We start from the raw sequence: 16,992 nt of genomic DNA on the forward strand, positions 1-16,992 counted from the left end.
AAGAGCCTGCTCAGCCGGCCACAGCGGCTCCACATGCTGATCCCTCCTCTACCCCACTCCTAGTGAGTATGATAACAGGGCAGGGGGGAGGCTGGTGGCTGAGGGTGCTGATTGTTTGTAGGGGGGGGGGGGGTCTGGAGGGTGGCGGTCAGGTCTCAGAGCCCAGGACGGATCCATGTGTATGCCAGAGCAAGGTCTGTAGCTCAGGCATTACAGCTGTGTTGTGCTCCGTGTGCATGTATGAGCTCAGTCAGATCCCGTCCAGGCAGTGGAGTGTGAAGATTGGCGTGTGTGTGCACACTGAAAAGCACATCATCCGTCTTTGTGACAGCTTAATTCCTATCCGGGTGATGTAGAGGATGTATGCTGATAACAGTAGCAGAGCCCTGTGGTATCCTGTAAGTGTGTGCTCCTCCTGCCTGTGCTGGACTCCAACCCCCTCCCCCCTCCCCCTCCACTACTATAACCCACTGTATACCCTAGTCTGAGGCATAGTGGTGCAGGTGGTATATCGCAGCACATGTTGATATATGTGTACCCTGGGGGCCCCAGTGTACATATACATTCACATGTGCTGCTATGTACCACCACTATGCCCCAGTGTACACATATATCCACATGTGCTGCTATATACCACCTGCTCCACTATGCCCCAGTGTACATATACACATTTGCTGCTATATACTACCCCCTCCACCAATATACTACAGTGTACATATACACATGTGCTGCTATATACCACACTATACTGCTAAATAGTGTGGAGCTGCCATGCTGTGCACACTAGTTAGTAATGGAGCGCACAGCTTGTCTGGATCCTCAGCCCCTCTATATGCTGGAACTTGTAGTACAACAATTACAGCTGAAATATTATGACTGGTTCTTTATAAAGTAAGAGGCGTTTGAGGTTCTGCAGCAGCTGAGGTGTAGTATGAGGTTCTGCAGCAGCTGAGGTGTAGTATGAGATTCTGCAGCAGCTGAGGTGTATGATGAGGTTCTGCAGCAGCTGATGTGTATGATGAGGTTCTGCAGCAGCTGAGGTGTAGTATGTTGTTCTGCAGCAGCTGAGGTGTAGTATGATGTTCTGCAGCAGCTGAGGTGTAGTGTGATGTTCTGCAGCAGCTAAGGTGTATGATGAGATTCTGCAGAACATCATAATACATAATGAGAAAATAATAAGTTTACTAATAGCTGAGGTATCGATGTGAGAATAGTTCCTACACAATTGATTCTAGTATCAGGGGAGGGGGGGCGCCATTTTAATTTTCGCCTCAGGCAGCAGAAAAGCTAGAATCGGCCCTGCTTGTCACCACTCTGAAGGATTACCCTTACAAAACTCTGTGGGGTTTTAAAAGTACGTTTTAACAGGTTATACAGAGTAGAACGTGGACAGTATAACAGAAAAAAAAATTATAAAAGTTGCTTTCCTATACATGCAAAAAATAAAATCAATTACACATTAGAATCAATAGAGCCGCGTCACAGAGGGGAGGGGAGATCCAGCTCCCAGTGCTTCATGCCAGGCAAGTGCTTGCGAATAAAACGGCGCCATGCACATGAACCGGGCCATGCCGATGTTGGTGTAGTCATGTAAGAAAACAAAAAATGATGTACTAGTGGTACATTCACTTTAATGTTCTTTATACTTTACAGTTTCTAAAATAAGCCATGATTATGAAATTTATTATGGATTGATATTTTCCAATATAGCTTCCCTCCTGGGATGCTAAACCTAATGAAGCTAAGTGAACTACTTACACTATTATTGTTCTGCATTATAATTACACTGAAAAGTCCTGTGAGAGTTTTCTAAAACATTTACGTACATGCCAGCCAAGAAATTGCTCGATGAATTTGTCCACATCTGCAAATCTTCCAATAATCATTAATCATGTGAAGTATGTGCCAAATCAAGCAGTGATCAGCTGAGAGAAAACACAGTGTGAGCAATAGGGGGACTGAAAGTTGCTGGAACAGGAGCTGCGGGGGACTGAGGTAAGCGAGTATCATTTTTTTAATTCTACCGTTCCCCAGCAACATTTTTGGGTGCTGAAATACCTATGTTTTGCCATAATAATAAAAACATTATTTCTCTACAGTTCATGTTGCAAGACCATTAAACTGATCTCATTGCATTTTTTAGTTTATAATGTAAATATACTAACTAAAGCTGTGTTCACACGCTTAGATACTGCAAAAACAATAAAATAAAATGCCCTTTTTGCTTGCTGCAGGACTACAGTCATAAAGCCACGCTGCTCTGTGATGGACAGGTAACAGATTGTCTTGGGGCAGTCTTCAGAGACCCAGTTCAGTGGGTCAAAACTCTTCTAGGAAATAATATTTCAGTGACCTGGAAATATGTCATTGATAAGGTAAGTTTTAAAGTGGATGTATCACTCAGATTATTTCAGTAACTGTGAACGGTGTCTTATCTATACATTGGTGTCACCTTTTACTGCACACCTGACTGTAATGATGAGAACATTGCTGGAAGGGTCAGCTTATTATTAGACCTAGTAGCCAGAATGAAAACGGCACGATTTCTGAATTATTATAAAATATAGATAGTAAAATGTAATGGAAGTAAAAATGAGAAGAAAATACTTTAAAAAAATATGTTGAATATAATATAATAATATAAACGTGGTAATAATATTAAAGGGGTAGTTCACCAGAAGAAATTACTGGTGCCAGAAAGTGCCAGAGATTTGTAATTTACTTCTATTAAAAAAATCTCAAGTCTTCCAGTACTTATCAGCTGCTGTATGTCCTACAGGAAGTGCTGTATTCTTACCAGTCTGACACAATGCTTTCTGCTGACACCTCTGTCCATGACAGGAACTGTCCAGAGCAGTAGCAGTATGTTTTGCATTTGTGTAATTTGCAACAACGGACGTGATTTATGCAAATGGAATGAATAAAATACCGGCCGCACCAAAAAGGGACACGTCAGTTTTCTGCGGCTGCTATTTATAGCGGCCGCGGAGACATGTCAGTTCACACAGTGGGGTCTTCAGCCACAAGCTCCATTGTGTGCAGCGGTGAATTCGGATGTGTGCGCCCGCATCCGAATTCAGCAGAAATTAAGATCACCCAGCCGGTACTGCAGTACCGAACAGGATGATCTTCAGTAATACGTAGTTATATGTAGTGTGAACCCGGCGTCAGACTGGAAAGAATACACCACTTCCTGTAGGACATACAGCAGCTGATAAGTGCTAAAAATGTGAGATTTAGTAAGTAAATTACAAATCTCTCGCACCAGATGATTTGAAAGAATTTTTTTTGTGAACTACCCCTTTAAACAATAGGTCATTTTCTGATAACACATTCACTAGAAAACTTAAGGGCTTTTTACACAGCCGATTTAAATCGTTTGAATTTAAGCGATAATTTTCTGATGTAAATGCAGCAACGATCAAACTACGAATGAAAAATCGTTCGTATTTCATTGATCGCACCTTTTGAGCTGACCTCAGAATCATTGTTCATCAAGTTTTTTAGGGTAAGCACCCCTCGGTCACTGTATATAGATACGAATGCAATTAGGAATATTCACAGAATATATATGAGCCTAGGGGGGACAAGTGAGTCTCAGTGGGCCCTCAACCGATTATGTTACCCATAGAGAACCTCAGTAGATGACAATGCTTTCCAAATAATAAAGGGTATTTTCTACTACATTATTCAAAGTGAACAGGGACTGAGAACAGTGGAAATAACTTTCTATATTTCACATATATAACCATGTAAAAATGTAAAGGGATTATCCAGCACTGCAAAAACATATCTGCCTTTTTCCAGAAACAGCACCACTCTCCGCGAAAGTTTGGATGTGGTAGTGCAGCTCAGTTCCACTAAAAGAGAATGGAACCAAGCTGTAATACCACAAACAACATAGAAAAAAAAAGATGGACAGTGCTCCATGGCGAGGATCAACTAAACCAGTTGATAAAAGTGTATGCGAACCCTCACCTGGTGAGGTTGCTAACAAGGGAGGCACAACTCTCGTGATCACAAGCATAGCAGACCACAACCACTGCCGATCTCCAACAAGGGATAACAGAAGAAAAAACACCTCCAAACACGAACCACAGGTAACGGGCGCAGGTCCAACACCAGCCACCAAACAATAATAGTCCAAAAGAAAAGGATCTTTATTGCAAAGACTCAACGCGTTTCGGAACCACATCGGTTCCTTTTTCAAGAGGCTCGGTTCCGAAACGTGTTGAGTCTTTGCAATAAAGATCCATTTCTTTTGGACTATTATCGTTTGATGCCTTGTGTCGGACCTGCGCCCATTACCCGTTTACCCATGGTTCGTGGTTGGAGGTGTTTTTTCTTCTACGAACAACATAGAGGAAGCTATGGCTCTGTTTTTTTTTCTAATTAGCCAACCATCCTTCTATCTCTTTATCTCATATCTTTCTGTCTAATATTTATTGGGCAGCATGAGGACTACACCATAGCTGATGGTCAAAAACCAAATTAGCAGCATCTGAAGGGTTTTCCCGCAGTACCAATAGAGTTCAAGGCAACTATACTAAATAACCTATATACAAAAAAGCCAGACTAATGCAACATAACTAAATGGAATAATTACTTTATTAATCCATAAAAACAATACATGACAATACATTAAAAATGTAGGAAAAATAAGCCCCGATAATCATGGTGTACAAGGTATATGAGTGCATCTAATTTATGCCCCCATGTAGTATTTAGACCCAATTTAGCCCTCATATAGTTTGCAGGGTCCCTGTATGCTCTCATATAGCAAAAAGGCCACCATCTATACCCTAACATAGTAGATTATTCCCTCCTTGTTCCAACATATAGAAGTGCAGCCCCATATAGTAGTGAGGCCACTCTGTACCTTCATATTGAAATTCAGCTTCTCTGTGCATCTGCAGTGTCCCAGAACAGAGTTTTCCTCTTGTTATTTTTCTCAAAAGTGTATCCTTATATCTGAGTCAGTCAGTATTTTATTGTCCCTGTTCTGGAATCTATGGTCCACTGCAAACTTTACATTGTGTCACCCCTCTCAGTATTCAGGTCTGTTGTTTCATCTATTTCTTGTATATTTTCAGTTATCAGTGTTAATGGTGTGGTGATGCAATGGCTTGATGTCACGTGACTGCCCCTGCTGCCATGGTAACCCCAATAGCCGTCGAGCTTTGGCTGGGGACACCATGTGACTTCCTCCCTACCTCAGTCCTTTCCTCTACCATCAAGGGGAAAAGGTGTGTGTGTGCCTTCTCTCCACCTTTAGGGGAGAGGGACGAGTGTTCTGCCATTCCAGTGTTGACCAGAAGTAGTCCAGTCCAACCGGACCTGGTTCCTTGTCCTCAGGTTTCCAAGATTCTTGTCTCCACAAAAGATCTGGGTGTCGTTCTTCAGTCATTACTCCTATCATCGTCTGGGAAAAAGAAAATATAGGATATGCACAGCTCACAAAAATGATAAGTTGGGTGCACAGTACCAGAACATGAAAAGACTAAGCATGAAGAAAACAGTAGGCGTGTACTATAATGGTAACACCGGCACACCAAAATATTAAATATATAAAGGTACTTTATTTAGTCAGGTAGAAAAATACAAATAAAAGATCCCCATCAAAACCATTTAAAAATCCCCCCCCCCCCCAAAACTCCAGGGAAAGCATAGGATCTGATGCTATCCAAAGGTAGCAACCCCATATACAATACATACAGTATCCCTGTCACATACAAAAATACATCAAGTAAGATGTGAATATATCTATAAAGAGGACCACCACAACACAACAATACATATAAGATATACAAAAAATGTGATAGAGATAAATGGTGCTGGAGGATAAAGTGAGTATATAGCTATAAAAGAAAATGACCAAGTCTGTATATCACCATATTAGGGGGACAGGGATAGACTGGGGTGCCAACCACAGAGCCCCACGCGTTCCATCCGTACCCCCTGCTCTGTGAGCGCACAAGTGACATCACTCATGTACCACAGCTCTAAAGGAGGAAACGGCCTCTTATGGCCACAGCAGTGATTGGCAGGGTGGAGAGCCAATGCTCTCCTTGCCTTGTCAATCACCCTGCTGCATTTTCTTTTTCTTTTTTCTTTTCTTTTTTTTTTCAAACCCTGCTGCTTTTTACTGTATGTTCTCCTTGCAAACAGCTAAATAGTCAGACACAACATTCGGTAGCCGTGTGGGCCCCCCAGGAGCACTGGTTGCTGACCACCTACAGCCAATACACATTTGTTAAGTCTGTCTGCAAAAACAATAGCTTTTGCGGACAGCATTAACTGGTAAAATCTTCAGTGGGCTCCCTGCCTGTGTGGGCCCGGGAGCGGCCTCCCCCTCTGCCCCCACTGCCCCCACCAAATTACGCTACTGATGAGACACAATTATGGTCAAATAGCAATTTATCGTTTAAAAGAAAAAATCACTTGTGGCTCTCTAAACAAGTGATTAAGTAATTTATGTGTGTGTAAAATGACCCTAAACCTCCTATTACACGGGTGATCAGCTCCTTGCTCCTTGTTGCCGACGCAATTACACACGCTAAGAGCAAGTGGGTAAGTGCAGGGGGGGGGGGGGGGGCTGGGAAACAGGAGCTGCGGCAGCAGACCGCCACTACCTCCTATGGGCTCCCGCAGCTCCTGTTTCGTGGAGTGGTGGCAGCAGATCATTGCTGTCCTAATTGTTTGTCTTTCAACATGACAGACGAACATCAGCCAACATCGTTGCCTTTTATTACACAAAGCGATAATTGCCCGTAATGGCCGATGATCAGCCAAATAGGGCCGATAATTGCTTTGTGTAATATGGCCTTTAGATTCTGCAGCATTGTGCACAGATTGTAATCACACACAACCTACACTTGGTAGTGGTGGTGTCATATTTCATGGGAAGCCAAATAATTAGTCAGTGTAATTTTAGATTGCTGAAAAGCCAGGCAAGCATTGGAGGCAAATAGCGGAAAAAAAGCGTCAAACTCCTAGATGCCAGCGCTGCCTCAGAGAAATCACAGGAACGATGATGGTAATATTTAAAAAGTTTATTTAGAATACACACAGAGTATTACGCGTTTCAAAAGCATAAGCTTTCTTCCTCAGATAGTTGTGCATACAGAGTATAGGACAGTGGGAGTTTAAAAGGACTGAGAGGATTGAGAAAAGGGCGCCAATCCCGCCCATTAATGTTGCTAGGCAATAATATAAACAACACAGTAGGTACACAAACACTAATCAATACAGTTGTATACATAGGGTTGATGTAATGATAAGGCAAAAGGTATATATTACACTGCAGCTATTGGGAGCTAGAGGCAGATTGCTACAGATAAATGTAATGAGATTGCAGGAAACCAAAACATGTTAAATCACTCTGGATACATTTTAACAGTGAGGACTTGTTCTGCTGAGACTGTGTGCCGAGAGCAGAGGTCACGTGAGCAGATGTGTCCAATTACAGAGGAGGTGTGGTGAGAGGGAACCAATGAGGGCACTTAGGAATACCTGTGATTCCTCTGAGGCAGCGCTGGCATCTAGGAGTTTGACGCTTTTCTTTCCGCTATTTGCCTGCACTTCTACGAGCCCCTTTGGGAGCATCCCGGTCTGTCTCTCCCAGCTAGCTGCAGCCCTGAACACAGACGCCAAGTTGAAACAGGACACAGTACCCCATAAAGGGGTGATATGCAACAAGCCCAGGGGGCTTTAAGGTGAGCCTCCATCTACCTTTCCATTTACCCATTGGTACCTACGGTATCACACGAGGCGCCACCTCCCGCCTTTCGCTTTTTTTCCTTTATCCAGGCAAGCATTGGGAGAACACACATACTCCATGAAGATTTTGCAATGCTCAACTTCATATCTACTGTATATCCACAGTGCTGCAAGACAGCAGTGGTATTTTAGGATTTTGCATTATGCTGTTCTACTTTTCCTTTTCCTGGAAAAGTATGAATAAATTAACAAGTTGGTGTTACTATTCCCCTTGTTAGAAGGTGTGTCCCTACAGTCTCTGATGCTGTCAGCAATGATTAGACTGTACCAGGCAGGGTAAGGCAAGGGGGATGGTAAGACCCAGTTGGTAATTTATTCATACATTTCTGAGATAAATAACTGAGGAGCAGCAAAGTATTGAGTTCTAAGAAAAGACGCTTTAGAATTCTTCACAATTAATACAATTAACACAATTTAATAAATTGTACATGTCAAGAGAGGCACAGGTCCTTATAATAATCATGTCTATACATTGAAGCCACAGTTCTATTTCAACATGTAACCATCCCAGTAATTAGTATCCCACATGTAGGTTGTTAGCTCCCCCCTCCTCCAGTAAATTGCATTTTGTGTTCTCTATGTATTACTCCCCTCCCTTTGTAGCTATCTCCCTGTAGTAAGCACCCCTGTAGTTAACCTACTCTGTAGTCAATCACCCTGTAGGTAAACTTCATCCCCTTTAGGTCGTCTCAAGTCCCCTGTAAATAATCCCTACTGTTTAGGCAATTCCCCTTTAGGTAATCCCTCTGTACTAAGGACCTTGCAGGAAATTCCTCCATGTCGGATATCTGCCTGTAGTAAGCCCCCTTGCTGTAGGCTACTCCTCCTGCAGGTAATCCTCCCATGTCTCTTCTTCCTCCATGTCCTGCAATCCGAGGAGCTGGGGAGAGAGTGGCCTTTTGTGTCCAAAAGCAAATTGCTGCCTGTGGCCACAAGAGTGAGTGGCAGGGCAGGCAGCCAATGGCTCCTCACCCTGTCAGAGCACTGTATTTAATGGTGCGGGATTATTAGGAGCCCTTATAGTTTAAAACATAAGCAAAGCACTCAGTGGCCAAGTGCCCCCACCTTAACCCTTTCTGTGCTGCAGTGTATAAGTGACACAAAGCCAGTCAGCTGCAGAGGTGGGACACCGCTACAGTCACTGTCTGTGGGAAAGCAACCAGGGACCAGAGCGGAGGACAGTGAGCTACAGCTGGCCGTTTGGAAAAAAATTCCCTGCCCGGAATTTTCCTTTAAGAGGGATCATTGACACTCAGCAAATCTCGGCTGATATTAACTTGTGTAAACAGGGCATGTGCGACCCATAGTAACATATTTAAATTACCACACGAACAATGCAGTGATCATTCATATGGCCAGGCCACGTCATTGATCGAGCCTTCTAAAAGTACTGTCAACAAGCGCTTGCTTGTCTTGTGTCCTTCCACTGCACCATATTGGGCTCTGGAAAAGGAACCTTAGGGTAGTCACATACTGCACAAATCAGCAGCATCTGTTATTTCCACTGCAGATTTCTGGCTGGATATGCCAATATACACAGATATAAAACAACCTGTTGTCAAACCTTTTGCCAGCACTTATTTCTCTGAGAATAATTAGGATTGAGCATTTAAAAACTTACATTTCATGTTTTTTTAAAGGTCACATACTTTGGAAAAAAACTGTCAAGTTTCATTGGACAAGAGGACTTTGCACCAAGGACAATGAGAGAGTCAAACAGAAAAAAATCTGGTAAGTGGCCTATGGGAAGGAAGTCCCTTTTTAGGCATTTGAAAATACTTACATATAAAAACTGCTCTATGACTTTAGTAAGGCTAGAGATTTTTGGATACATGGAGCCACCATTAGTTCTATGAAAAGCTGTAACATACTGAAAAAAAAAATTACAAGGAACCAAGCAGCCGTTGCTCAAATTTAGACTATGTTGGTTACTGGTTATGATTTTATTAAAGGGAATCTGTCCTGAGGTAGTCACAGTGTGCTATAGTTGGAAGTTCCCTAATGTGCATGTTGCCTTTTGTTTATTTGTCCATGCAGTGGATTATGCACAATCCTACTGTAATGAAGAGTCAATGAGGAGTTGAGCCTCAGTGTTTGTGTCACACTCTGGCACACCTCACCACACCTTCCTCCCTCCTCCCTCTTCTTCATGAATAATCAATGCTGTCAGTCAGTATCTGCCAACAGAGGACTGATCTGCAATCAGATATAGTTAAACCTTGTAGTCTGTGTTGGAGCTGTGGTCTAGGCATAAATCACCTGTCTAGAGACCAATACCAGTTTATTTTCTTTGGTTTGATTCCTCTGACCAAAACTCCAACTCAGGCTAGGATGTCCAACTACATCTGATTGCAGATCAGTCCTCTGTTGGCAGATACTGACTGACAGCTGAGTTAGCAGGAGGCCGGGCAGCATTGATTATTCATGAAGCAGAGGGAGTAGGAATCAGTGGTGAGGCATGCCAAAGTCTGGCACAAATGCGGGGGCATGGTTTGAGCATGGCTGTGTGAGGACGTGCTGGCTCTGAGCTCCGGGCATAGCTCCTCATTACCGGGACTTTAACTTGCACCATCCTTGCCCCATTATGCCCACCGGGTCTCGGAAGACCCCCTCCACCTCCACTATAACGGTGGTTGCCGCCGCTGTCACCAGCCTGGAGACCCGCCACGCCGCACTAGACCAGCAGGTATCCACTTTGACCCCATGCGTTGACGCACAGAAGGCTGTTCTACGGGACTTAATTTTCCATGTCGACGATCTTGAAAATCGGGGTCGTCGGAATAACATAAAGATACGTGGCCTCCCGAAAGAGATCGGCCTTGATCGCCTCGTGGGGACGGTGAGATACATCTTTAATAAATATCTGGGGGACCCTGAGGACACATATTGAAATGGACCAAACGCACAGAGTGACGGGCCGGCGACCACAGGACAGGAATCGCCCCAGGGACGTCCTCTGTCGCGTTCACTATTTCCAACAGAAGGAGGCGTTGCTTCAGCGCGCCTGTGAACTGGGTCCATTGGACTTTGAGGGAGCCGAGATTACTCTCTTGCCCGACCTATCCAGACGCACCCTAGCCATGCGTCGGCTGCTAAAACCACTACTGGACATCATCCGGGACTCGGATGCCTCCTATAGATGGGGCTACCCCTTCCACCTTATCATCCGGAAGGGGAATACCTCCTACATCCTGCGCACCCCCGCGGATTTACCGGGAGCACTTCAACTGCTGGATGATGGCCATCTGCACCTGCCTGACTGGACCCTCCCGGTCCTCCCGCTTCCTATGTCAGGGTCGCCATCTGGTGGCCGCTCCCCTTGTACTGAGACACGAAGATCCCGTTCGCCGCTACGGAGAGGCCCCCGTTCCCCTTGCCCACGGGATCCGCACTCTCCGCCCAGGCAGCCGACCGATGCCCGCTGAAGCGGGATTATGCAGTCCTACCTACCCGCTGCCTCCGTTGGACCTTGAGACCCCGTCACGACTGGTGAAGACCGGTCTCGACTCCCATGCTACTTAACCTGACCGGTTCGGTTGCTGCTGCAGAGCTGCCACACTGTGCCTTTCTCCTGGGCTAATCCGTCACCCGGGCGGTGCCTTATACCCCCTCACTGCCTCCCTGTGGACCCCTTTTCTTCCAGCTCTGATTCCCTCCTTTCCACTCGGGCCTTCCCTCCTTGTCGGAAGAGAGCGCTGCCTCCATGGAATCCCCTATCACTGACTCGGAATGGGAGTGGGCGATTAAATCCCCTCTGGTAAAGCCCCTGGCCCCGACGTGTTTACTCTGCCCTATTACAAGGTCTTTGGCCCCCTCCTGAAGGAACATTTCCTGTCTGCATACAACGTGGTCTCCACTGGCTCCTCACTCCCCCCAGATTCCCTACGGGCCCACATCTCCGTAATTCCTAAAGAGGGTAAAGACCCTCCTTACTGTCAGAACTACCGTCCCATCTCCCTTCTAAATTTAGATCTCAAGTTCTTCTCCAAAATACTAGCGGCCCGCTTGACGCCTTTCCTCCAGCCCCTTATACATCTAGATCAAGTGGGTTTCTTGCCCACGAGGGAAGCCCCGGACAATACTACCAGGGCCATCAATATCATCCACCATGCCCGGTCTTCAACCCTGCCATCCATACTCCTCTCCACCGACATGGAGAAGGCCTTTGACCGAGTCGGCTGGCCCTTTCTCTTCGCTACACTCCGACATATAGGCCTCGGTCCACATATGTTGGCGTGGGTCAGTTCTCTGTACTCGTGTCCTTCTGCCCAGGTCTCGGTCAATGGCCTTCTCTCCACCCCGTTCTCCATATTTAACGGCACACGGCAGGGCTGTCCCCTCTTATCTTTGTTCTGACGTTGGAACCCTTTCTCAGACACGTCAGGAATAATGTAAATATCTCTGGGGTGAGTGTGGGGTGAGTGGAGCACAAAGTAGCAGCGTATGCAGATGACCTGCTTTTCTTTCTTACTCAACCCTCCGTGTCCCTTCCTAATCTTCTTTCTGAACTCTCCAGGTTCCAAACTCTCTCCAATTATAAGATAAACCTGCAAAAATCAAAGGCGCTCAACCTCTCCCTCCCCCCTCCTGTGGTGGCCACCCTTGAGGCCTCTTTCCCCTTTCTTTGGGCGCGCTCCTCCTTAACCTATCTGGGGATCCAGCTGACACCGTTGGTCGCCGACATCTTTTCGGCGAACTTCCCGCCAATGTTGAAACGTATCAAATCAGACTTGCTGAGGTGGCACAGGGGCACCTTCTCCTGGTTTGGGCGCTGTGCTATCTTTAAAATGAATGTCCTGCCTCGCCCTTGTACCTTTTCCAGGCCCTCCCAGTGGCGGTGCCCCTGTCCTACTTTAGACACCTCTCGACGATTCTCACCAAATTTATCTGGGCTCATAAGCAGCCTCGTTTGGAGAAGGCAGTCTTGTACCGCCCAAAATCGAGAAGGGGACTTGGACTCCCTAACCTCTATCACTACTATGCTGCTGCCCATCTTTCCCGAGTGGTAGACTGGCATCGTCATGCCCCCACAAAAATCTGGGTAGGCCCAGAGATGGCACTTTCCCCCATAGCGCTGCTGGCGGCGCCGTGGCTGCCAGGCGCCTACCGTCGACTTGCCTGACACCCCATCATTGCCCCGACCCTGAGGATATGCCAAAAGCATCTCTCCTGGCCCCGCACCCCTCCCCCCTGTTTCCGGTTCTGGGCAATCCCTCCTTTCTGCCTGGCATGGAAGACCCAGTGTTCTGTACATGGTTCCGCGTGGGCACCTTCCGTGCCTCCTCTTTCCTTAGTGAGTCAGGCTGGCTACCTCTCTCCTCACTCAATGACCTCACGGACCCTTCACCCCTGGGGTTCTGGCGGTCGTTGCAACTCCATCACTTCCTTCTTTCCCTGCCACTACCTTCCTTCTTTGCACGGTCACCCACTCAGTTTGAGTCTCTTTGCCTGGGCTCCGACCCTCTCCGCCATACCCTTTCTCTCCTCTATGCCATGTTGGGCTCGCCTCCTGAGCAGCCTCCGCCTCCTTTTCTTACCGCGTGGGAAGCGGACCTTAACGTTACTTTCTCTGCAGCGCAGGTAGAACGTGTCTTGGCTTGCACGCATTCCTCATCTATTGCCTCCCGTCTTCAGGAGGCAGGGTACAAACTCCTCTCGTGGTGGTATCGAGTGCCTACCCGACTTCACCGGATTTTCCCCGAGGTCTTCCCGCTTTGCTGGAGGAACTGTGGTGGAGAGGGTTCCCTCCTCCACACCTTCTGGAGCTGTCCTAAACTGGAGCCTTTTTGGAGAGCAGTATGGCGCATCTCCTCCATTTTTACTGACCACCAGCTCCCCTTCTCTCTATCATTCTTCCTCCTGCACTTGTCGGAGATCCCTCCGAAGACTTACCGTCACTCAGTGCTCCGACATCTGGTCAATGCTGCTTGTGCGTGCATTCCTGCCCTATGGCGCCAACCTGACCCTCCGAGTGTCTCCCTGTGGCTCCGCAAAGTGGAGGATCTTAAGCACCTGGAGGATCTGATGGCGCAACTGCATGGTCGTAATTCCCGATTCTTCCGCACCTGGTACTACTGGGATCAGTTTACTGAATCAACTGAATTTCGGTCTCTTCTAGTTCAGTGAGGACCGGTCTCCCCTACCCCGCCCCCCCTTTTCCCTATCCTTCCTCCCTGTGTTCTCTTGCTTCCCCTTCCCCTCTTTGTTTTCCACTTTTATTCTTCTCTCTTTTTTCTTGGTTGCTGTTTGAGCGTGAGCTCACTCCCTAGCTATTTGTCACTTTGCATGTCTAGTCGCCTTACCGGGAGCTGCGGATTGCCACGGAATCTGTTATAGTCTGTTGTTAACTTGCACTTGTTTATGTTTCTGTTGCCACAATGACATGTCATTGCACCCTGCGGGTGCGGCGAGCTACTGTTGGTCTGGTTATAAATTTGAAAAATGAATAAAATTGAGAATTAAAAAAAAAATAGTCTGGCACAAATGCTGAGCCTCAACTCCTCTTTGACTCTTCATTACAGTAGGAGACGCGAAATTCTGCATAATCCATTTCACAGCCAAATCACCAAAATGTAATATGCTCTTAAGGGGACTGCCAACTAAAGCACACTGTCAGCACTTCAGACAAGGCCTTCAATTTCTCTGCATAGGGAAACAATGAAGTCACCCACGAGTTTCCAGATATTATGGAACCCCTGTTTCATCATAGAGCCCTAGCTCAGCCAATCAGTGGGTGCGGCAGACAGCAGTCAGGGAGCCGGCAGCCACAAAAGCAGACTGGAGCGCAGATGGGTAAAGTATTAAATGGGCAGCAGTTGGTTAAGGGGGATGGGGCTTTACATACTCGCAGCAGAATGAAAAATCTGCTGTGAGTATGTAAATCCATACAAAATGACTATTGTAGAGTTAAATAATAACCTTCATAAAGATGGTGGAATGGCTACTGTGGCATCTTGTATTCTCAACACAAAGTTATAAAGCTCTTTATCAGTTGTTTATTATTTTTTGTACAAACTAATAAACGATCACAGTTAAAAAAAAAGTGATATGTTATTTGTTTCCTTATTACAAAATACAGTACAATTAAAATTAAAGGGATTGTCCCATTTGAAAAACTCATATTCAGAAGTCTTACTAGGACTTCATGAACATCACAGGGGAGGCATGGTTCGGATTTGTTGCACTGGTGGACTTGATAAAACTGCACATATATCAGTGGTCCTAAACCTGTGGCTTTTCAACTGTTGTAACTATTCTTAGCATGTATTGATAGCTGCAGACACATGGCAGATGTAGTTTCACAATAAACATAGAACAGCAAGTTGGATAGCACATTATATGGAAACTCATTGTTATGAGGCATTGTGTAATACTACCTTCGCACTACCTTTGTTTTGCCTGCTATTTGCTGTCGCTGCTAGCCCCACCCCATTATAATAAGTGGACTCATTTAAAATTCAATAAAAAGAGATTTACAAAAAAAATAATAATAATAACAATTATAATAATAAGTGGACTCATTGATCAGGTTGTTTTCCAGCGCAGGTATAGTCCATTGGACTTGAGAACAGAGCAATACCAGGGTAAGGTTTAGGTTAAAGTTGCAGAAGGGGGCAAAATGTATCTAAGGGTGTTTTTTAGGCTATTTTTTAGGCTACAGTATTTTTTGCTCAGTATTTGGTCAGTATTTTGCAGCCAAAACCAGGAACGGATTGAAAACACAGAAAGACTCTGTTCACACACTGTTGAAATTGAGTGGATGGCCGTCTTTTAATAGCAAATAATTACTGTATTGTTTGTATTTAATTCCCTAAAATGTTTTTTTTTACATAAAGTTTCCCTAAAGTTTCATATTTATTACATGCAACTTTTATTGCAAAATATAAAATATTATATTAACAATAAGGAAATATTTTTAAATTTGTAGTTTTACCAAGTCACCACCTGCCTGGTCATGCAGTGCTGCAGGTGAATGAAATTGTACTTGTTGATAAAAGAGAACTTTTACCAAGCCATATAATGGATGAGTTATGGGAAGAATTCATGAACAATGGTGGCAATGATCTTTGAAAACAAATTTTCATCTACTGTATGTGTTATCACTCTGTTTCATTGTTATTTTAAGATCTAGATGTACAGTAATAGTATTTAACGTCACTAACTGTGGTTATTTTGAGATAACGTTTGGGTGCCATGTCATATGACCAGGTTTTTATTAGTTCTTTTATTAATCAATGTTGAGCAGTTATAGCTCTGTTTCTTTGTATTGTTCACATATAGTTATACAAACACACATTGGATTAAAGTGGTATTCCGGCAAAAAAAATACATATCTTTAATATAGTTATAAACTTTGGTATATAGCTTTATTTAAGAAAATGTAATTGATTGTATTTATTTTTTTTCCTCATTGAGTGGCAGCAATAACGGGCAACACAGCCGCTCTGCTACCACCAATGGCTGTTTTGGGAACTGCAGGACTGCACAAGACCTATGCCGGCATATTTATATATATGCATTCAGTGAAAAAGATAGTGAGCTTCCCCTAATATCAATTCTAATGTATGTTAGACATTACAGTTTGGGAAGCAACCTGTATTACTGAAGCTGCAGCACGGTGTAGCAGAGCGAGAGGGACTGACAGTTATCTCTGCTACACTGTGCTGCAGATTTAGGGACACAGGCTGCTTCCTCACAGCATCTGAGGAGGTTAACCTCTTAAGGACATAGGACGTACCGGTACGTCCTATGTCCTCATTAGCACTTCAAAGCGGGGCCGCGCGGCGGCCCCGCTTTGAAGTGCCGCGATCCCGGGTGCCGCGTGTAGCCCGGGACCGCCGCTATTAGCGGGCACGGTCCGATCGCCGTGCCCGCTAATTAGCTAATCGGAGGCAGCTGTCAAAGTTGACAGCTGCCTCCGATTACCGGAGGCAACGTTTCCCTGGTGTCTAGTGGGGGAGATCGCTCCTCCGGGACCTTGTCCCGGAGGAGCGATCTCCGTTACTGATGCCGGCCGGGGACGCGTCCAAGATGGCGCCGTCCTCGGCTCGGCACTCGTTTGTTTCCGGCTGCAGCAGCCGAAAGCAAACGAGTGCCGATCTCATGGATCTCTGCAGCATATCTATGCTGCAGAGATCTCAATGAGAGATCCAAGTGTATATACTAGAAGTCCCCCAGGGGGGCTTCTAGTATATGTGTAAAAAAAAAACAAAA

General features: G+C 45.3%; 1 protein-coding gene across 8 annotated transcripts in view; it reads left to right on the forward strand.

Annotated features, from left to right (window-relative positions):
- The window catches only part of ANKRD31 (ankyrin repeat domain 31), a 159,345-nt gene extending 143,278 nt beyond the window's left edge, over positions 1–16,067 (forward strand). For 7 of the 8 annotated variants that reach the window (XM_069962787.1, XM_069962782.1, XM_069962783.1 and 4 more), the window contains 3 exons: positions 2,235–2,375; positions 9,420–9,510; positions 15,686–16,067. In XM_069962787.1, coding sequence (XP_069818888.1) covers positions 2,235–2,375; positions 9,420–9,510; positions 15,686–15,849 — 396 coding nt within the window. In that variant the 3' untranslated portion in view covers positions 15,850–16,067. The remainder of the gene's footprint in view (positions 1–2,234; positions 2,376–9,419; positions 9,511–15,685) is intronic. The other variant, XM_069962785.1, reaches the window with a different exon arrangement.
- The last annotated feature ends 925 nt before the right edge of the window (positions 16,068–16,992 follow it).

The sequence above is a fragment of the Dendropsophus ebraccatus genome, chromosome 3, assembly GCF_027789765.1.
Source record: "Dendropsophus ebraccatus isolate aDenEbr1 chromosome 3, aDenEbr1.pat, whole genome shotgun sequence".
Classification (NCBI taxonomy): Eukaryota; Metazoa; Chordata; class Amphibia; order Anura; family Hylidae; genus Dendropsophus; species Dendropsophus ebraccatus.